At 39.9% G+C, this 22,501-nt stretch overlaps 1 protein-coding gene across 1 annotated transcript in view; it reads left to right on the forward strand.

Annotated features, from left to right (window-relative positions):
• Positions 1 to 22,501, forward strand: part of AP3D1 (adaptor related protein complex 3 subunit delta 1) — a 43,983-nt gene that overhangs the window by 13,868 nt on the left and 7,614 nt on the right. Inside the window, exons 2-22 of the mRNA XM_082495422.1 lie at positions 181 to 276; positions 996 to 1,076; positions 1,806 to 1,886; positions 3,825 to 3,932; positions 4,271 to 4,400; positions 5,764 to 5,903; positions 6,172 to 6,245; positions 8,023 to 8,072; positions 9,694 to 9,743; positions 10,401 to 10,449; positions 11,257 to 11,402; positions 13,013 to 13,161; positions 13,256 to 13,486; positions 14,518 to 14,749; positions 15,258 to 15,403; positions 15,530 to 15,671; positions 16,596 to 16,667; positions 17,770 to 17,845; positions 18,649 to 18,848; positions 19,542 to 19,615; positions 21,902 to 22,106. Of these exons, the coding sequence (XP_082351548.1) occupies positions 181 to 276; positions 996 to 1,076; positions 1,806 to 1,886; positions 3,825 to 3,932; positions 4,271 to 4,400; positions 5,764 to 5,903; positions 6,172 to 6,245; positions 8,023 to 8,072; positions 9,694 to 9,743; positions 10,401 to 10,449; positions 11,257 to 11,402; positions 13,013 to 13,161; positions 13,256 to 13,486; positions 14,518 to 14,749; positions 15,258 to 15,403; positions 15,530 to 15,671; positions 16,596 to 16,667; positions 17,770 to 17,845; positions 18,649 to 18,848; positions 19,542 to 19,615; positions 21,902 to 22,106 (2,532 nt within the window). The remainder of the gene's footprint in view (positions 1 to 180; positions 277 to 995; positions 1,077 to 1,805; positions 1,887 to 3,824; positions 3,933 to 4,270; positions 4,401 to 5,763; positions 5,904 to 6,171; positions 6,246 to 8,022; positions 8,073 to 9,693; positions 9,744 to 10,400; positions 10,450 to 11,256; positions 11,403 to 13,012; positions 13,162 to 13,255; positions 13,487 to 14,517; positions 14,750 to 15,257; positions 15,404 to 15,529; positions 15,672 to 16,595; positions 16,668 to 17,769; positions 17,846 to 18,648; positions 18,849 to 19,541; positions 19,616 to 21,901; positions 22,107 to 22,501) is intronic.

Genomic DNA, 22,501 nt, shown 5'->3' on the forward strand with positions numbered 1-22,501 from the left:
AGAGTTGCAACGTTTCTTGTTAATGAGTAGTTTCATCAGAATTAAGTGCTTCACTAAATTGTTTGTGTGTGAGATTTGGTGCTTACAAATGATGAGTTCTGCTGCTTTTTTCCCCCTAATGTGCTGGGGATCTACAAAACTGGTAAATAAGCATAAATTTTTCTTGTTTGTTTTCCTCAGGCAAAATACATCTCCCAGTGCATCGATGAGATCAAGCAGGAGCTAAAGCAGGATAACATCGCTGTGAAAGCAAACGCAGTCTGCAAACTTACATATGTAAGTGCCTCGCTGGGATACGGTGTAATCACATCTTCATTGTTTTCTTTCTTGCTGACTAGGAGCTAGTCTTCAGTCTGAGTGCCCGCTTTTCTTAGGCTGCAGTTTCTTAGACTCTTGTCAGTGCAGGCTGCAGGTGAAAATGCTCCCACGCATGTCTGACGTCGGAGGCTGCGTATTCCCGTTCTGTTCATTGTGCTGGCACTAGTATTGGTACAATTTTATTTATTAAGGTAGGTCAGGAAGCTAATCTGATTTAAAACTAATCCATTAAAAAGAAAAAGTTGTTTTCAACTGGATTGTTTCTTATCACGCAGTTGCATGAGCACTTGAAACTGGTGTTTGTTTCTCTTTGCCCAGTCCTTTGTTGAGAAGGAGAGGAGGGAAATACTGTTAAAGGATTATTTTTGTGGTTCTGTTCTGGTTTTTATTTAAAAAAAAAAAAAATCCAGGAAAAAAACCCTTCACAATGATGCTTATATAACTGCATATGTAGTACCTGGAATTAATTGAAACTATTTAAAACTTGCTTCTGGTGGAACTTCAAGACTTCTTTCACCTACTGCAAGTGGCGTAGAATGTAACATTACTCAAACTTGAGATGTCTTACGGTATTATTTTTGGACTCTTGTTACATCTTTGATTTTGTGAGGTATCTTGACCTATTTTCTTGAGTTTCTTATTTCAGAAATTTGTTATCTTGGCTTCTCTGCTCACAGTTACAGATGCTGGGCTACGACATCAGTTGGGCTGCTTTCAATATTATTGAAGTCATGAGCGCATCAAAGTTTACATTCAAAGTGAGTTCTCCGGGTAACTACAGCTGTACTAGCCAAGCTGTGTCGTTACTGTATTTTATGAATCCATGGTACGTCATCTGTTTGTTTCCTTTCTGCAATACACAAAGGAAGTAGTATTTGTTTCTAGTATATGGATAACATTTGCTCTGTGAGTATAAGGTTTTTCTACCAGACACTGTGTTTTTTCACAAAAGCTATGATGGCTGTTTTTTATGTGAACACCACCTAAGATTCCTAGTGGCAGGCGTATTTTATTTTGGAATAGCTTTATAATTTTTCTTTAAAGGTTTTGTTCATGCTCTGTGTTGCAGACCTTTTTCACCACAGGGTGTGGAATGTTACCTTGTAAGGAATAGTTTCCAAATTGGGCTTTAGTACCTGAAAGTCAGGTGTCAACACAAAGTAAATGTAATGGTCTCCACTTCTCTTAGTGACAGTCCTACCTTATTTCTACATGTTCACAGCCATTGAACCTGTATGTTCTAACAAAGTAGAGAAGGTGAAGCTAGTTTTATTATCCTTAACATCGATGTATTATCACTAGAGTTGTTACTTGTCTGAGATTATTCTTTCCTGATACAAACCCCCTTTTCTAGAGAGCCCTGTCATGCCTCTTCTGTTATGAAACCTCCTGCTTAATTGTTCATCTTTTTAATATTGCTTATGAAGGTACCAGTTTTTCATCTAAATGTTGTCTAAACTTTTTTTTTCCTCCTTGCCTTTTTACAGAGAATCGGTTACCTAGCTGCCTCTCAGTGCTTTCATGAAGGGACTGATGTAATTATGTTGACTACTAATCAGATCCGAAAGGTAAACTTTTTACTTCAGTTCTTAATTTTTTCTTGCATTGTCTCCCTACTTGTATTTTCAAATCTGTACAAAGTATTTCTCTTTTAGGAATATGAAGGTGTTTAAGTAGAATTCTGTTCGCTTGGTTTACAGTCTACTCTCATTCCACAAGCTGAATTATTAATTAAATACTGAGGAGCTCTCCATAGGCTTCCCTCGTGCTATGTCATACCAGCTCTCTGTGTTAATTTGTCACAGTGAACGGTGACGACAGTAACCTTTGTTAATATTACTAGTCTCTTAGGCAGCCTTTATAAGAATGTAATGGGTAAGAAAAGTGTCCCCGTTTCTGAAGTAAAATGAGCAGTCACCTGGCTCCACAAAATTTCTTTTATGAGGGCCTGTTTTCTTCTGCTAAGAACAGATCAGGCTTTTGACTTCTTTAGTATAATTGTGTGTAAAAAATGGTGAAGCGCATGTAAAGTTGTGTTCTGTATTCATTTTCACAGAGCATTATCACTTGAAACTTTTCAGTTATTGAGTTGCAGCATTATTTTCCTCTTCTTCAGATTAAAGTTATATTTTTAAAGCTAAGTTTATTTTTTTTAAAGTATCACTGCTTTAAAACTTGACTGATCCAGTACAAGATATGTCTACATTTTTACCATCTAAGTAGCTAAACTGTCTTTTACTTGCTTAAAAAAAGATCAGTGGGATGATATCCAGTATCTTTCCTAAAGACCTAGTGCTTTTCCCTTTATCTTTTAAACTGTTCTGCTCTGACAAGTGCATATTTTTAATGATGTCCATCCATTTTCTTTACTATGGAGACTTTACTATACTGAATTTCAGTCATTTACTAGGCTACTCCTTCCTTTTTCTGCCTGAGCTTTTATTTAAAAGCATCTTTATCTGTGCCTTTTCATGTTCCATTGATCTAGCACCTTTGTATTTTAAGGGGTTATCAGTTCTCAAAGCCAGAATGAATTGCAAAGTGTTGTTGCTCCTTACGAAGTAGATTTCATTATTCTTAAAGTAGAATCTAATTTCCTACCACCTGCAAAAGGTTATAAAGTGGGATGCAAATGGTAAGGAACCCTGAAGGCCTGACTGCGTTTAGCTCTCCTAAAGCAGCCTCTGTGTACACATGAATCTGGAAGGTTAATTCTGGTAGTTCACGTGGGAATGCTCTGTGCAGTTCACTTCGTATTTTTGTTTCCTAATAACTGCAGTTAAGGTTTGATCCTGTGGCGCTCTGTATTCAGTAAGGCCTGGTTTTATATTCATATCTGAGTATGTGTTCTGGTTATTAATAGTAAGACTCTGAAGCTTAGGAAAAAACTGAAAGACCATGTAGAATACTGACTACAAACAAGTCCAAAGAAACTTGACCAATAAAATGTGTTCGACACTAGCTTGTGTTATGTTATTGTGTTAACACTATATTGTGTTACGTTATGGACTGAAAATTATGGTGCTGCCAGCAGCTTGGAAGGAAAGTAATCTCATTTCTCTAATAGATTAAGCTAGGACACTGTTAAACACTCAACAAGAGTGTCTGTTCCCAGGGAAGTCGGTGACAGTTGGGCTTTGACTTACCAGGGTTAGTATTTAATACCAATTTTTCAGTACTTTAAACATGTTTGGGATCATGTCATGCGTTTTTAAAAATGATTTGGCATTCCTAAAATACCACCAAGGTATGATATCCCTCACTGCTTTGATGTTGCGGTCGTCCATCTATTGTTTGACTATGACTCCTCGTGCCCATTATTAAACCTCAGGCTAGCTGTATTTTAGCAGGTGTTGGAGGACATCCTGGTTAACAGGTGATATAAATATTTCCAGGGAGTAGAAGCTCTGCTTTGTATCTGTTGAGTGAATAAAATTGGTCTGAGAAAATTGTTTCTCAACATCCTGTGTGATCTTAAATTTTTGAGCCTGTCTTTCCTTTTTTAGGATCTGAGTAGCCCTAACCAGTATGATACTGGAGTTGCACTGACTGGCTTGTCCTGTTTTGTTACTCCAGATCTTGCCAGGGACTTGGCAAATGACATCATGACGCTGGTGAGTTCATAAGATCGAAATAACTTTTTTCCTGTAATTACAGAATGTTAAGTTGTTCAAATCTGGTAAAAATCTGTTAAATTTAAAACTGTTGCATGTGAAAACTGACGCTTTGTTCTTGTGGGGTTTTGGGGGAGCCTTTACAGACCTTAGTTAGCTTAAGAGGATTACCTTGACTGTTTCTGCTAGTTTTGGTGATAAATGACACTGAGTTTTCAAAAAGTAATTGAGTCTCCCTGGGAGAAATTTTGCAACAGGGGTGTGGACATAAGGACCTTGAGGAGAACTGTGGAAACACAGATTTGCGAAGAGACTAATTGCGGTTGTTTCATTGACAGATGTCTCATACAAAGCCTTATATCAGGAAGAAGGCAGTGTTAATCATGTACAAAGTGTTTTTGAAATACCCAGAGTCCCTCCGTCCTGCATTTCCTCGCCTTAAAGAGAAACTTGAAGATCCAGATCCTGGTGAGTAGATTTCAGTAAATTATTTCTGCTCCAGAACATGTAGGTATACATACTTTTAGAGCTTGTGGAGAGAAGAACACAGGAAAAATGCTGTAATTATCTTTTGGGTACTGATTCACCTGTTAATTAAGTAGATAAGCATATGAGAGTTTTGACAGATGTTGCCATATTAAAAAATACATTCTTTAAAATGTCCAATTCTTACTTAAAACCTGAAGCTATCAAAACTATATCTGAATGGGACAAAGCTACTTAATTGATTCCTGGTTTGTTGCTTACTTAACTTGGCCATTGAAAACACTTTGGTTGATTCCAGGGTTTGAGTTTTTGCAGTTGCTGTTTCCTGTGCCCTTTTACAAAGCTGCAGCTATTGGCTTGCAATGGATGTACTTAAAATAATTTCACATCACTTAGTATTTTTTGTTTCTATCTTTTAAATTAAAACTTTGAGTCCAGACTGCTGTTTGGGCCCTTCAGTACTGTGTCAGTGCAATTGAGCTGCAGCACAGGAAATTTGCAATTGCTCTGTATCATAGTCACACTTCTAATCAGTCTTCCCGGAAGGTGCTGGTCTTCCCTCGGTGCACCAAAACGCCATACACCTGTTTCAAGAATTGTGTTTGCGATGGCAGTTCTGTGATCTCAAGTTGATTTGTGTATGTGTTTCGAGGGAGAAATTTACTTGCATGTACTGGACTAATTTGGTGTGTGTGTGTAAAATGCATCTTCCAGGGACAATGTTTTTAAAGAAAGCAAAACACACGCACCCCTCACCTGCAAATAGAGGAAAAAACATCTATTATGTTTTATGTTTTCTCATTTATATTGTTTTCTCTACTAGAAAACCCAAACCGTCTAAACTAAAAGAGAACAATCAATCCAGAGGCTGAGCAATTAGAATGGAATGAACTTGTGCAGTCAGATTGTTTAAGGATTCATTATTTTTGTGTTGTATCTAAACGTGTCTAAAGAATACATTTTAAAGAAGCAAGAATGTTTGGAAACTTTATGGTGGGTAGGATTATTGATGATTATGGTCTGTGTCCCACGAACAAGCTCTCCACAGTAAAGGGGGAAGAAGACTGGCAGTGTCCTGTTCTTTCTAATACTGGACCCAAAGCAGATACCCAGCTTGCTGATGTATTAGAAAATAGCCAAAATTAAATAAAATCCTTTCTCAGTTTCTTTTTGCATTCGTGTGTTTAGTTCACTACCCCGTGGTTGGTAATGAGGCTGAACCAGTCCTCTTGGACACACAAGTCTGAATCTTTCACTGCTTTTGTTCTGGGGGTTCTGCACCAGAAACTTCAATTGCAATTAAGGCGTTGATGAGATTTCTGCTTTTCCCACTTGTTTTTCCCAGGTGTGCAGTCTGCTGCAGTAAATGTTATTTGTGAGCTGGCTCGGCGCAATCCCAAAAACTACCTTTCCCTCGCTCCGCTCTTTTTCAAGTTGATGACGTCATCAACCAATAACTGGGTTCTCATTAAAATTATAAAACTGGCAAGTATTCTGGATCTATGTTTACAGGATTGGGGTTCCTATAAAATTGCCTTGGGTGCGAAAATAGATTTCTGGCTTGGAGGTATAGTTACTATTAAATCCGAATAAAAAGAAATCAGGAATATTCTGGTTGAACATAACCAGAGAGAGAAAAATATTTGAATATAGGTTGGTTTAAATATAATGAGCTGCAATTTAAATCATGTTTTTACACTGTTTAAAAGCAGCTATTAAGTCACTTTCTTGTCTGCACTTCTTTTTTTAATAGTTTGGTGCTCTTACTCCATTAGAACCTAGGCTGGGAAAGAAATTGATTGAGCCTCTGACCAACCTCATCCATAGGTATGTATGACAAATGTTCCTTTGTTCATTCAGGGTTGGTGAGGTACCTGTTAGGCAGGTCAGTAGCTAGGTCTGTGGATGCATTTCTGAACTTGAGTCTCGATTATTTTGATTTCAATTATCAAAAGGTAATCACATCATGACTATTTCTGAAAAAACAGAGTGAGAGAAAATACTTCTAAGGAAAGTCTTTGGGTGTCTGACTGTCAGCATGAATTTCTCCAAAGCACACATGCAAATTGGAGCAATTTGCTTTCCTTTCACTTCATTTTAAGCCAGAGATTACTATGGAGAATATATAAAAGCTCTGCCTTAAAAAAGGCTCAGCTGTATATTTGCTCCTTCTGTTCACCTACACAAATTTGGTTCTTGACTTTTTTGGAAAAGCCTTACCCACCAAAGCAGCATGACAAGGAGCATACTCAAGTTCTTTCTTGTGCCTTCGTCAGCCCAGACGTGTTTTGGAAGAGGTTCCATTAATATCTGTCCTAAACTTCCTTGACCCTTGTTAAAGCTGGTTTTCAGTGTCGTTTTGGATCTAATTCTGAACTGAAATCAGAAAATAGATGTCTTGGAGGGAATACTTGTATTTTCCCAGCTATGAAAAGGAGGTGTGATCTTACGTGTGAGCTGTTAAATTAAAAGGTTTGGTTTTTTTTCATGTGGCAGTGCAAGAAGATAGATGGGAATGAACAGGTTTTAAATGAGTATCTGTGTAGCGATGAGAACAGCTGTAGCCAAACAACTTCTGTCTATCCTCCCAGTATAGCTTTAAGGCTGGTTCAGAGCAGACCAGCCACCAGCTTTGCATCCAGGTACCTAAAGAGGGTTTTTGCAGCAGTGACAAGCAGATGCAAATTCAGCAGAAACAGTGCTTTGCCAGAAAAAGCAGGAAGATGGACAGCATGTCTTCAATCCTGTCTCTACCTCCTCTCCTCAACTCCCACATTAGTCATTCATTTTATTATTTGTGAGGACTTAATCCTGTTTGCTTGGGACTCCATTCAGTCATTTTGGATCTGGTTCTGAACGTCCTAGAGTCACGTATGCAGTGTGCTGAGTGACCTTCACGGTATCGCTTCTGACTGCTGCCGCCAGAGCTGTTTGGAAGCAAGGACTGCAAAAGTAATGAGCAGAGACCGCTCCTTTGGTACTAGGGAGGTTTGCTGTGTTTCCCTCTTGTGTAGATCAGGATTTCCAAGTACCTTTCAAATCCTTAGAATTATACTGTGTGTTCAACTGGCAGAAGTTGTCTTGAATTTAAGTTTTGGGGAAAATCGGACATTGAAAATACGTTATTCGCTTATAGGGCTGCGCATGCATTTACCTGCGTGCCAGGAGAGTCTGCTGTTTGTGCATGACTTGTTCACTTTGGGGAGAGAGACTTGAGGTTCTCCATTTGCCTGCCTTATCGTGAATTTTTGACCTTGGGCAGCAGATTTGATTTGATCCTTGGAGAAGATTGCTTCAGTGCTCTGTAACGGGTGCTGAGGTTTTGAGTAACCACTTGCTTCCTCATCTCTTGTGTTGCAGTGCTGTTACTTGCTGCTTCGCAGAGAAGATTCTTTTTTTTTTTAAACATTCAGTAGCCTTCTTTCCTCCCAACCCCAAGGGTTTTTGAATAAGAATCGTTTCATCTAGTTTGAAAGTATATGGAACAGAATACTGGCAATTTCTTGTGTAACTAAAGGTGTTAACTAGCTCCAAGATATTGCTGACAACTCTTCAAAATGTGCTGGTTTTATTCCTTATTTAAAATACTTGATTTCTGTTTCAGCACCTCAGCCATGTCTCTCTTATATGAATGTGTGAACACAGTAATAGCAGGTGAGAAATTAAATTTGTAACCTAGAAAAGAACATTATGAACTTTGTCATCAATTAACACCATCTGTAAACCTTTTTTTAACTTAATGTATTTTATAATGGAAATAAGTTGCCTTGCAAACTTTGATTTGTGTCACTGTAGCTGAAATCCTTTGTTGTCAGTAGATGAGGCTAAGTTACTACAGCCATGTCCTATTTGCTAAAGGCTGAAACAAAATACAAACAATGAGTGATTGTTTATATGTTGCTAGACCTAGGAAGCATACCAGCAGCAATAGAATTAAAATATGACTGATGCCTCATGGAAACTTTGGCAAAGTTTTCTTATGTGCTGAAGGAGCAAACTTATTTTTTTTTAATCCTACAATTTCACAACTTAAAAACTTGGTGTAATTTCTTTAAGGAAGTAATTGGAGTCATTGATTTACAGTTTCAATTTCTGGGGGAGGGATGTGAACTCTGTAATGGGGATAGAGAGAGAAACAAAGGTAAAAAGGGGTAACACAGTATTCCAGCTCAGATGTGGCACTTTTCGATCATAGTGTGGAAGCTGAGGGTTATTGACATCACAGTTTGGCCATAAGTCTCTCTTTTGGGTAGTTTGGATAATGATGCAGGAGCTTGCTGCACTGGGTCAGTTCAGAGAGGAAAGGGGGATCTGTCACTCACTTTGTATTTGCTTGTTCCTTCAGGGAAATGTGAGATGACATGATGAGCAGCAAAAAAATAACATGGAGGCTAATTCCATACCAGATGAGAGCACTTCCCTGAGATACAGTAGTAAAATTCTGTGGTTCAAAGGGAAATTCACAGACCCAGGACACCTCAGGGACTGTAATGTGAAACAAATTCAGAAAATGAGATGTGAAGCTGTGTGCCTGCATTGGAGCAGCACCTTGCACCTGCCAGCTCTTTGCATGACCCGAAATGATGGCATCTAATGCCTTCTCAGAGGTGTAGCTCTGCAGGATTATAGAGAGCAAAATGCCACAGTACTTACTAGTCATGTGTGGCTTGCTCGGTAAGAGTTGGTGTTGGTTTGGACACGCTATATGACAGCGGTAGTTAACAAGGTAACGCCACCTTTTCTGCTGTGGGGTTGTGTGCTGCCAAAGCTTTGTCCAATATAATCAACAATGAGACCTGATTTTTGCCTCAAGTCTCTTGCTGGCTTGATTAAAGCTCCAATCTAATTGCATTAAACTCTAGGATCCATTGCTGCATCTCGTTACATTAGGGAACTGCACACTTAAAAATTCAGCTATACAGTACCTGATGACATATTTACAGTCTTGACTGCTACGTGATATCAGTAAAGTAAACCTTAATGAGAGCAGAGCGTAATGAGAAGCAGCTTTGACCCGGCTGTTCCAGCAGTGCCTACCTTCACACTTCTGTTTTCACGACCTGCTGTTATTACTCTTAAGGTATATGAAACTACAGTTTGTGTAACAACCTTCTCTCCCCACACTGCTCAGCTCCCCCAAAAGTCCAAGCAAACAAACAACAAAATACATGGACATCTTTGTGAGCTGAGCTCGCTGCTGACTTTTAGGGGCTGCATTGTTGCATTCACTCAGAAGGCAGAAATACTAACTGAAGTTTGTGCTTGTGCATTTCAGTTTTGATCTCTCTGTCCTCTGGGATGCCGAATCACAGCGCTAGCATCCAGGTACGACACTGGGCTTTGGTGGGGGTTATTTGTTCTGCTCTGCTGTGTAATGCCATGGCAAAAATGGATTGTGTTCCTCTCCTGAAAGTTAAAGCAATGGCTCCCTGAGGCACTGTCACTCAGGTGGAATCCTACAGGCTGAAGCATTCTATATAAATTCTCTTATTTTCTTTGCTTTAAGATGCAGATTCTTCTCATTTAGAGTTTTCCTGACTCTTCTATTCAGCTGTTACTGTCAATACAGTCCTACAGAAGTTGCTTTTGTTTTGAAATCTGTTAATGGGCACAAGTTAGAACACAGGAAGTTCCATTCAAATACACGGAAAAACTTCTTTATGGTTAGGGTGCCAGGGCACTGGCACAGGCTGCCCAGGGGGGTTGTGGAGTCCCCTTCTCTGGAGATTGTCAAGACCCGCCTGGATGCATTCCTGAGTAATGTGCTCCAGGCAATCCTGCTTTAGCAGGAGAGTTGGACTAGATGATCTCTAGAGGTCCCTTCCAACTCTGAAAACTCCGTGATTCCGTGATAATGCAAGAAGACCCTCTGACCTGGTCTTGATCAGAATGCTTCCTTGTGTATTGAATAAACTTTATGAAAAGTTATTCTAATTAAGACTTGTAAGGCTTGTAATAAGCATGATGTGATCTTTTTTCCAGCTTTGTGTTCAGAAGTTAAGGATATTGATAGAAGATTCTGACCAGAACTGTAAGTATGTTGCTTGTCTTCATGGAAGCTTTTAGCAACCAGCCACTGGGGAGAAATTGCAGCAGTCTTAGAGCAACGAGCTGTTTCTCCAAACAGCTTGTTCACTCTTGTGGTGCTTGGTACGTTGGAAACAATTGCTGGGATTTTTAATGTGGAAATAATTTTTGATAGTGAGCACTTCTTTATAATGAGCTTTTTTAAAACAAATTAGATTGTTACTGCTGTTTGTGGTCTTGTGAATCTAAATCAGTTCTCTTTCCGTGCTCTGGGTTTTCCCTTTTTATAAACTTGCTGCTTGCAAAGTAGTGAGGTGTATTCGGCAGTGTAAGCATGACAGTAAAATGCAAGAATGCTTACTTATTTCAGTGACTACAAAAAACACTGGGAAATCCTTTTTTTGTGTATGCCTTTTTCCTGCCATCTGATTTTTTCCTGTTGAGAACAGGACTCCTACTTAATACACCAATCTTCAGTGCTTTTGAAGCTGTGTTCATCCTAGGATGCCTGTTCTCAAAACCCATAGTTTCTATATATTAAAAACATATTTTTAAATCAAGGATAAAACTTGAGGTGCAAGAAGACTGTGGTGAAGATTATCTATGGAATTATGTGCCTGTATACAAGATTATGAAATTAAAGACCATAATCTGTGATGCGCTGTTTCTCAAAAATGCTTTTCCTCATCATAGATTTTTGTTCAAGTGTATTAAAGTTGGCTTCAGTAGAAGCACTTGGTATTAAGATTTCATGCTCAACACAAAACAGTGTTTCTATATTTGGAAAGAAGTTTTATTTTGTCTTTCACAGTGAAATACCTGGGACTATTAGCCATGTCCAAAATCCTGAAAACGCATCCTAAATCAGTTCAGTCTCACAAGGATCTCATTCTCCAATGTTTGGATGACAAAGATGAGTCTATCCGACTCAGAGCTTTAGATCTACTGTATGGCATGGTATGTTTCTACACGTATTTCCTTTCCTTTCTAGCCCCTGTCACCTTTTAGGAGGCTGAAGCTTGAAAAAACCATGCAACTTTCTTTTCCCCTCTCCCCAGTAGTCTTGTGATAACAACTCCCATATCTTTTCATGGCATTTAAGGACAAGTAAAAGGTCTGGCACAGCATAAGAGGGATTTGAAAACTTCGATTCAGAGTGGAAGTAGTTTCTGAGTTCAGGCACTGTGGAAGTCACTCAGAAGGCTGCTTTCCTAATGCCTGAGCCTTAGCTGCTCCTTCCGTCTTCAGCGTAGGTTTGCAATGGCCCACAGGCAAATTTGGACAGGTCCGTGGGATTGTGTTGCAGCCCACGGTGCAGCACGCAGCTCAGGTTGGTGTAAGTTATGCGAAGACTGGGAAACCGGCTGGAGCACTCCGAAACAGCAAGAGAAGGCAGCTTCAAGCTGCTTTATCAGCAAATTTGCCCTTCATTGTAAAGTTTGTGTTACTGACATGTGCAGAATCTCATTCTCTTTGGTCTCCTGTGTGCCACCAGGTTTGTGCGTGCACTCTGCAGCTGCACAGGACAGTTTATAAAATGTGTCTATGCTACAGGGGCAATCTTGTAGTGACAATATTTGATCTCCGAAAGGGCTGTGGTATGATTTATATAGTAAAAGTGCCTTTCACTCAAGAGTCTGTGCAGCCCCCTCCCCCATGCACAAAGGGACCATGGTAGATATGTCTCATAGCTTCCTGTTTTAAAGGAGAAGGTGAAAAGAAGGGACACTTTTTGTCCTGCACTCCTCACGAGATGAGGATAACTTCAGTAACCTTTGATTGGGACAGTGGTTTTAATATTGTTGCAAAGAGGATTGGAGTTCTTTCTCAGTTCCTGTAGGTTAAATTCTGTTTGTTATGTCTTTAGTCAAAAGATAACCAAGGAGAAAGAGTCTACCATTTTGCTCAACCCTGCCTCTGAGTGCTTTATAATGAATGATTGTAGAAATACTATTATGTATGTTTTTTAGTAATGTCTTTAACATGTACCTATTGAGAGATCATAGAATGGTTAGGGTTGGAAGGGACCTTAAAGATCCTGTGGATCCAGCCTCCCTGCCATCATAGCTGGAAGCGCTGAGTCACAACAACTGGGGATATTTAATGAATATTTTTAGTTGCTTTATTTAAATAAGTTTCCAGAGCAAGTTAATACAGCTATGTTTTGAAATGCTAGAATTCTGTTGGATGTTAATGACCCTTCAGTTTTTTTAGTTTAGAGGCAAATATGTTTTAAACTATTTAATTTGCTAATCTGGCAGAAGTAGAGGATTCATTTTCTCCTGGATTTCTGTATGGCTGCTAATAATTCTGATTCTCTGTACTCCCACAGCATGGTCTTGTATACTTGGGCTGACTCTGCTTTAATAACAACATTGAAAAGAAAGAAACAGGTTCCTCTTTCGATTCTGACTGAAGCTAGGGCCTAGAGAGGTGGTTCTGATTTCTCATTAACATGTGACAGAGGTCCATCAAAGAGCTAGCAGCTGCTTTAATGGCATTAGAAGGAGTTGGCAATATGGGAAGTGGCTTAGTTGTTTTTCAACCCTTCAATAACTCTTTAACAGGTATCAAAGAAGAACTTGATGGAGATAGTGAAGAAACTGATGATTCACGTGGATAAAGCAGAAGGGACGACATACCGGGATGAGCTGCTGACTAAAATCATAGACATCTGTAGTCAGTCCAATTATCAATATATCACAAACTTTGAATGGTCAGTGTTTTTATGTGTCAACTTAAAGAGATCATCAGCGATGGTAATGAATGATTGTCTGCTGATAAAATTGCATCCCATTCACTTTTCATAGGTACATAAGCATCTTGGTGGAGCTGACCCGGTTGGAAGGCACACGACATGGACATCTTATAGCAGCTCAGATGTTGGATGTAGCTATCAGAGTTAAAGCAATTCGTAAATTTGCAGTTTCTCAAATGGCCATGCTTCTGGACAATGCTCATCTCATAGCCAGCAACACCCAGAGAAACGGGATCTGTGAGGTGCTTTATGCTGCTGCTTGGATATGTGGGGAGTTCTCTGAGTAAGTGCAAACAGAAGGTCTGGCGTGCTTTGAGCAGCCTCTTTCGGGCAAAGATTCAGGTCACTGCAAAGTACTTTTGAGCCGAGGATAGTTCAGAGTATGCACCCTAAAGCTGACAAAATGATTACTTCTTTCCCGCTCCCTCACCCCATAAGATTCCTCAGCTGTTTCTAGCCAAAATGAATACTTCATTTTGAATATCTGCTCTTTTTTCTTTGTAGTCCTGCCCACTCATGCAGGAAGGTAATTGTTGGTATAAGCAGTAAAATCTTAAGACATTGGAAAAACAGTAAAGGTCTAACCCCACTTACGTCGTAGAGAAAATGTCCAATCACCATGTTTGAATTAGTTTTTGCTCTCCTCCCTGTTGAAAGGTTTTTGCAGAACCTAATCTTTCTGAGGGTTAAAAGTCATCTTTTTTGCTCTAACCTTATCTGTACCCACAGTAGCACAATTTTTAGTGTTCTTTTGCCAACAGTGTCTTCTAGCTTAAATAGGTGTGTTTATCTCTTGGTTGTGTGTGCAGATACACATGCTTACCTTGCTCTCATTTTAGTGAGCTGGACAGACCACAATACTGTAGTCTCCTTTTATCATCAGCATTCCCTACTAGATTTTATTTTTGTTCAGTAGATGATTGGAAATACAACCTCATTGATGTGAGTGGTGAAGTAGAGAATGGCAGGAAGATAGTTGGGCTGCTGGATCCAGGCTGTCAATGGGGTTGGCACTTAAAAGTGCAATGCTTAATTAACGGAGAGAATACCGAACTTGTAAAGGTGGAAACAGAGGCGGCTCTCCCCTCCTGTAGAAGGAGAAAGCTGTAAACTCTTCTGTGTCATGTTACTCCTGTAATTTGGAAGGGGAAAATAACAGAGAGAGCAAATGACTATGTATTTGTAGTCTGCCCTGTCTTTCTGTAGTGCTTTGTACTGCAACTGAGATTTTGGAAAAAGTCTTCTCCATGAAGGCTGAGGAAATGTTGAAATTTCTCAGTTGCTGGCTTTCATCTGTCCACTCTGTCTTCACAGACACCTCGAGGAAGCAAACCAAACTTTAGAAGCGATGTTGAGGCCTAAAGTTACAACTCTACCAGGCCACATCCAGGCAGTTTATGTCCAGAACATGGTGAAACTCTACGCCTCCATCCTACAGCAGAAAGAGCAATCTGGGGAAAAGGAAGCAGCTCAGGAAATTACACAGCTGATGATTGACCGCTTGCCGCAGTTTGTGCAGAGCGCAGATCTAGAAGTTCAGGAGAGGGTAAGAGAACAAAATTACTTTGGAATTTATCCTACAAAGTCTCTTATTTGTCTCGGAGCATATATGTTATTTGCTGTGGACGTGCATGTTTTGTATAAGCCATTGTTACTGATGGAGTGGTGCATTTATCCTGTACTTTGTGTAACTTGGTGAAAGAGAAGCTCTAGAACTAGAGAACCGGGAAGGCGTGACATTCACATCGGAGCCCAGATCTCATTCCAGTTTGATACCACCTCTGAATACTGCTTGCAAGCATTTCACTCAAAACAATTTAATTTTAAAATTATGCAAGCACATAAGGACACTGCTAGAAGAGAGGGTTAACATGGATTTTTTTTTTTTTTTCCATTTGCTCTAAACCTGCAGTTATGCTGCTTCCCTTAATTCCATTAATGGAGTAGAACATTTATCTTCTACTGACGTTCATTGCAGCTGATTTTTTTTTTTTTTTTTTTTTTGTTCAGGTTGTTAATATTAATCCTGAAATTACTTCTGCATTTGTTTTTAGGCTTCTTGCATCTTGCAACTAATAAAATACATTCAGAAGCTACAAATAAAAGAAGTACCTGTAGCTGAGGAAGTAATAGCCCTATTTGCTGGTGAGCTGAACCCTGTGGCTCCTAAAGCACAGAAAAAAGTACCAGTTCCAGAGGGGTAAGGTTCCTTCTCTCTCCCAAAGCCTTACTTATATTTAGCTTTACTATTTAAGTTTATGATTAGAAATACTGAAATACTCAGGGGTACTGAGTCAAGCTGTTTGCTTACTGCAATTCTTACCAGCTTGGACCTTGATGCCTGGATCAATGAACCTCCATCAGACAGTGAGTCTGAAGATGAAAAGCCCAAAACAATTTTCCACGATGAGGAACAAAGGCATTCCAGACATAGACAGCCAGAAATAGATGAAGAGGAACTGGCCAGAGTGAGTGAATGTTAAAATGCTTTTCTCTACATAATTCAGTAGCGATATTGCAGTTGTAGCTATTGTGGATTCCCCACGCAGCCAGGGAGCTGTTCTGCTTTCCACAGCTCAGGACATCTGGTGATTTGATGTGAACAAAATATATGTACTTGAATACAGGTGTTTTCTTAGGCATTCTGGAATACATCCAGTATAAAGTTCTCTTGGAAGTCTAGCTTGCCTGTCTTGTTCAAATGGAAATAAGGTATTATAAAATCATGGCTCTTGTTAGGAGTTTTGAGCTCTTGTAAAAATCTGGCCTGTAAACTGCGGTGTGTAGTGCAGTGCGCTTTGAAGTACGGGGTCTTGAGGGTGGACGTTTGTGCTGAACTCTGCAACTATTTGGTTTTTTGCAGACCCCCTCCATTGGTGTACTTTTCTTATTGTGTGCTCTGGATAGGCAGAAAGAGGCAGCACCTTTGTTCATGGACCTTAGCAGCTTCTATAAATTACTGTAACGTGACTGTTCTCAGTGGTGATATACCATTTCCTGCTTCTGACCTCTTTATTTTCATAGGGAAAACTTTTTATTGATAAGAATCTTCACTTCTTCCTCTCTTTGCAAAAATGAGAATAGAATAGTAACTTGAATTACCATCAAAGTCTGGTCTTCAGAAGTGTCTCTCTCCAGTCTAGAATTAAAAAGTAAAGAAAAGGATTTTCTAAGAATTATTAGTTTTAGTAGTAACAGTACTTGTTATATTCTAGTATGCCTTGTAACTCAAAACTGGTTTATCATACACAAGCTACTATGCTGTAGTCTTTTTGCAAGTAGTTATGTACTGTTCCAAAAATTCAAGGAGATTGCATTTTGTGCTTCAGTACCTTTTGTCTATCTTTGCTTGTAAACAAACATTCTAATTACAAATACTCTTTTGCTTTTAGCGTCGAGAAGCCCGGAAACAAGAACAGGCGAACAACCCATTTTATATTAAAAGCTCTCCTTCCCCACAGAAGGTGAGTCTGAATTAAAATCTCTTGCTGACCGCTCATATAATTGCGTGGAGGCTTGCTGAATGTCAGAGCTGCAGCTTCCCCTTGGGGCATTCCAGTGACCCCCCCAGCACAGGTTGCCCCGAGAAGCTGTGGCTGCCCCATCCCTGGAGGTGTTCAAGGCCGGGTTGGACGGGGCTTGGAGCAACCTGGGCTGGGGGGAGGTGTCCCTGCCCAGGGCAGGGAGGTGGGACTGGATGATCTTTAAGGTCCAACCTAAATCATTCTATGATTCTGATTAGTTCCACAGCGGTTCCGATCACTTAATAGTGTACCAATTGGAGTGGCTACCTGCAACTAGTTTTATAAGTCTTATTTGTGTTGGGAAGCTCACAAATGACCTAATACCACAAGAGCAGCCAGCTTTCTGTGAATCTCTGGTGGAACTCCAGTTTAGAAATAAGAAAGTGGTAATTGTCACAGCTCCCGTTACAGACTAGTTTGGAGCAATGTCATGGAAAGTGCAGCAAGGACTCTCCAAAAGCTGTAGAGAAACACTTCTCTGTGCCCCTGTGTCACAGATTGCTGTGCAGGTAGTTTGTCCCAGCTCTGGGTGATGGAAGGGTTCCGATTGCCAGGCACGTCATTAAGAGCAATGAAGAGAAAGTGAACCCTGAACATGTTCCTCTTGATCACGCAGTCTTCTTTATGGATCAAAAGATCATTGTGGTCTCTTCTTAACACCACATTAAAAGATCCTGCTTTATTCCTTGTGTATCCTAAGGACTACCCCGTTTTCCTCAACTCAAATCTCCAAATTTATTTTTTGAAGCGGCAAGTTGTTAGCCATAAAACACAAACCGAAAATTCTTCAGAGTTGCAACAAGCCTTCTTCAGGGCAGTAGCAGGGTTAAACTGTAGCTAGAAGTAGGGTCTTTTATAATAGTTATCATCTGGCTTTAAGATACACCCTGCTATCACATAGGATTTAGTACTGAGCTATTCCATTCCTATCCTTTAAAATGTTCACTTAAAGGATTAAACTACTTGATGTTTTGAAATGTGTCTATTTATATAGATTTGTGTCTGGCAGTGCTCAGAATATAACGCACTTTCATTTTCCCAGCGATACCAAGACACTCCAGGTGTGGAACATATACCTGTGGTCCAGATCGACCTTTCTGTCCCCTTAAAAGTTCCAGGTGAGTGCAGCTAACCTGTAAAATTAATTGCAGAAATTTGGTTAAGCAAAAGTAGTAATTCCTTCTTAGGAATTCCTCCTTAGGTTTTTAAGGGCAAGGAGCGTTCTTTTATTAGACTCTTAAATGTATCTCCTTAACTTATGTGTGTTTGAAAATAGTACTTTGCAGTTCAAGTGCAGTTCCTCTCAGGACAGTATTAGAAGTAATTCTGGGATTGTGCAGCGGAGTCTGTAACATGTAACCTAACCACTGTTCTGTGTAGGAAACAGTCATGGTTGGAATGTCTTGGGCTGATGAAGGTGATCAGGAGATATTAAGTGGGGTCTAATGGTAGTGATATGATTTTAATATCTTGTTTCAAATATAAAAATATCAGATAAATGTGTATCTAATGAGTGGTTTGATATACACTGAAAAGCTGTTGATAAAGTGATCGCTTCTAAGTGCAAATATTTAAGGCTTACATGACAAAGGTTTTTCCAAAGGTGTGGAGAGTTGTCGTATTAATACAGCAATGGCACCGATTCTACTTAAAATATCGATGTTTAGATGCTCTTTGTAATCCAGTTCACGTGGACAAGAATCCAGGAGCAGGATAGAGGTCTGTCCTATTTCTGGAGAGATGGAGTGTGATAGTGAAGCTGTTGCTAGAGGGGCTGTATGTGAGATAATCTGGAAGCATAGAGAGGTGTCGATCCTTCTAATTCTGAAATGCTAGAAGCAAGGTTCACTCCTAACACATCATTTCAGTGATCACTGTCCATGTGGACTGTAGCCTGAAAGTAGCTTGGGTTCCTCTGCAGGAATGCCTATGTCTGACCAGTATGTGAAGTTGGAAGAAGAGCGAAGACACAAACAGAAACTGGAGAAAGACAAGAAAAAGAAAAAACAGAAGAAGGAGAAGAGGGGTAAACATCATCGCCATAACTCTCTGCACACAGAGAGTGAGGAGGATATCGCTCCAGCTCACCATGTCGATATCATAACAGAAGAGATGCCAGAGGTCAGTTGCTTTGGTTGGCAGTCTGAGTTGTGGGGTTTATCTGTGCGCTCTTCTGAAGAGGTTTCTCCCCAAGAATTGCCAACCAGTCTGTGTTGTTGCAGTTCAAGAGCTCTGATTTCTTGCAAAGCTGTTTAAGAAATGACTGATCGAGAAGCTCCTAGGCTGTTCTTTGCAGAGGGGGATAATGATCTTTTTGTGCACAAAAAGACAAAAATTGCCACTGAAGCTAAAAAACAAAAAACAAACAAAACCAAAAAAAAAACACCACCCAAAACAAACAATATGCATCTCTTCTATAAAAGTAATGCTGTCCAAATAGTCACTTCATTTATTATGCTCTACTGCTTCACTTTGACACTAACTTGCTGTCTAGTCAGCAGGTTTGCAGCTGATTATAATTAATTGTGCATGCTAATGATGTAATCTTTATTTGTTCCTAAAATTTCCTTTAATCAAAACCGAAGAGCAGCAATTCAAATTCTGCGGTTTATGAAGAATGGTTTTCTGTTCTAAATTAATCTTGTAACTAGATGCTGCGTTAAAGTGCATTGTCTCTATAACTTACTCTGCCTAACTGCAAGCTGGCGTGTTCCAGGGTTAACAATCTTGAACGGGTTTGGGGGAATCAGAGCTGTAGTTTTGAAATCATCTGTGGTTCACTTCTTCAGTGCACGGTCTCTTTCTGTCCCACAGAACGCTTTGCCCAGTGATGAAGATGACAAAGATCCCAATGATCCGTATAAGGCGCTTGATATAGATCTGGATAAGTAAGTGACAGTTTTGTATGTGAATTTACGCTAACCAGAATGCATGAGGGCAAGTCAAGGGCTAAACAGGTAAAGGCACTATCTACACTCCGCTAGGTGAAAAGACGAAGTCATGTCTTGGATGTAACCTTAGGTGATAAGCCGGGCTTGGGTTCCTGCTGCAGCAGAGATGGTAAAAGCGAAGCTGCTGGAGCAGCGGGGGTTTGGGAGGGGTGGGGGAATCGTTTTGTGTGACTGAATGGAGTCTGAAAGCACAGGCAGTGGGATGAGGTGAGAGAGTAGTCTGAGCTTTTGGGTGTAGCACTGTCTCTCTGATCTAACTGAGTGTGACCTGCATTCGTCTGTGTTCATCACAACCCCTGTACACACAGCAAGCCTGTATGCTCTGTGGTGTGATAATTTCACCAGTAACAGCCAGTTCGTAGCATCCCCGTTGCCCTGCAGATGTTCAGTGTGGTGCCGCTGCTGAAAAATGTTGTAATATGATTGAGCGAAATGCATATTGTAATTTTGATCAGAGTCTGGTCCTCATTCAGCTACTGGAGCCGTTTGCAGGACTAGCACCCCAGGCTGCAGTGCCGCAGGCTCTGACTCCCTGCATGCCACGTGATAATTAGCAGTGGGCTGTTGAGTATTGCACATAGAGATTTTTTTTTTTTAGTTGCTGTTTTATGAAATCGCCACGCTAAAAATAATTGCTGATTTATGATCCCTGGATGCCTCCTGTGCAGACATGTGTGCGTGTGTAATATCTCTCTCTTTCTCTCTGATACTTAACTTTAAAGCCTGTGCCATTCTCTGCAATTCTTAAATCTGTAGGTACCTTGCAAAAAAGTGATGTAGCATTTTTAAAAGGCGAAAGAACAGTTTTTGAAAAAACTTCCTTTTTGCATGAGCTGGTCACATTTTTCCGAGTATGCAGGGGACAAATGTGTAAAAATAAATTAATTTCTGACTATAGACCTTGTCTTTGCATGACAAACCTCAACAGCATAGAAAACACTGAGCCGAGCAGTTTCCGAATGCTGTGCTCCAGGAGGCATCTTTGGACTTTTGTATTGTTTCCATCCATTCTCTTTCCATTTCATGTGAGTCAGTGTGCTCTCCTGTCATGTTTTCTCATGTCTCTGTCCTCTCTCTTTCTTTCTGTGCTTGCACTGCTCTGTCTGTGTCACGCTCACATGCAGTCTGGTTTCAGGGAAGCCTTCCAGGTAAGAACATATTGCTATGTGGTTGACCTTCTTTGTCAGGTTGGTTGATTTCAGTGGGCAGTGTAAATACTTGAAGGATGGTGAAACTGTTGAAATCAGTGACCCTCAAATTAGTGTGAGTCAGTTTCATTGTTGACTTTCAGCACCGATCTCTGTTCCTTACAGGTATATGTGACATAGCTTAAAGATGAGATCTAATTACTGTTCAAACAGATGGGGGTCCACTTACCATGACAGTGTCTGTTTCAAAGTAAAAAATTGAATCTGGTTCTTCATGCAATATAAGCAAAAAAAAATTAAGGCAGATGAGACCATTAGAAATCTTCCTGAAAAGGTGTTTGCTGCTCTAACATGAAAATTAATGTTAAGTAAAAGCTGTAGAAATAGAAAAAGAGGCAACTGGTGAACTTCCTACTGATTTCTGGACAGCATTTGACAACAGTGGAGATATTTCTGTGGTGTTTTGGGGTACAGTGAAAATCTGAACTCCTAGTCATGCGTTTTGGAAACAGGTATCTGAAATTAAACACAACTTTTAAAATGTAATGGTAGAGTAAAGATTCGTAGCACAGACTTCCAAAACAAAACAATTTCTTGCTTAAAATAATTTCCAGTTGAAGTGATCTGTTCCTCAATAACAACAAAACCCATGCCCTTCAAGGGCTGTTTGAGCCATGCTGAATTTCCACGCTGTTGCACATGCTTCCTACTGTTTCATATCTTTGCTCTTCCTTTGAGGGTGGTTTCACAGCAATGCAGAATAACGCTATGTGTATGTATTCTTCTGTAGGTGTCGCGCAGCCTGCGAGTCGGTAGTTCTCACTTTTAAGAGTGATCAGGTGTCAGCAAGAGTTTGGCTCTTGGTCGCCTTCAAAATGTTTCTATTAACTTCTAATCCCCCAGGGCAGTGTCTGCAGTTATATAAATAAACTTCAGGTACAAAAGTATGCACTGATTTAAGATTTTGAGGCCCAACTCTTTAAAAACAAAGCATACCTTGTCTTGGGTGTCCAGCAGGATAATCTGCGCTAGGGGAGACTGTTTGCAGAAGGGTAATGGTCTTTTTATTTTTAAGACCCTTAGCAGACAGTGAGAAGCTGCCAGTGCAGAGACACAGAAATGTTGAGACCCTGAAGTCACCAGATTCAGAAGCTCCCCTAGTAGAGAAGAAGAGCAAGAAACCCAAAAAGAAGGAAAAGAAACACAAAGAAAAAGAGAGAGACAAAGGAAAGAAGAAAGAGAAAGAGAAAAAGGTCGTGGAGGAGGAAGAAGCGAAAAAGGTAATTCTCCAAAACTTGTTTTCTTTTAGAAACTGCTGTTGTGGGCCATATTTATTGCTGTGTTTTGTTGCTTAGGAACAGTCACATTTGAAAATTCAAACAGCTGAATTTTTTCAACCTTTATTTCCTTTAATTTTTTACAACTATAACAGCAGGTATTTAAAGATTTCTGTTAATAAAAATAAAGTTTACTTAGCCTCATAAGGTAGCAGATTTCAGCTTACTGCAATCTGCACAACAGATCTTGCAGATCTAATTTGGAAGCTGAGTTTACTGATATTTTTTCTGATCTTAAAACAGGGAACTCCTTAGCAAAATATCTGGAACTCACCTGCTCTTGCCACCAGGAAGGCCAATAGCATCCTGGGCTGCACAGGGAAGAGTGTGGCCAGTAG

Source organism: Vanellus vanellus (assembly GCF_965231255.1).
Source record: "Vanellus vanellus genome assembly, chromosome: 25".
NCBI lineage: Eukaryota > Metazoa > Chordata > Aves > Charadriiformes > Charadriidae > Vanellus > Vanellus vanellus.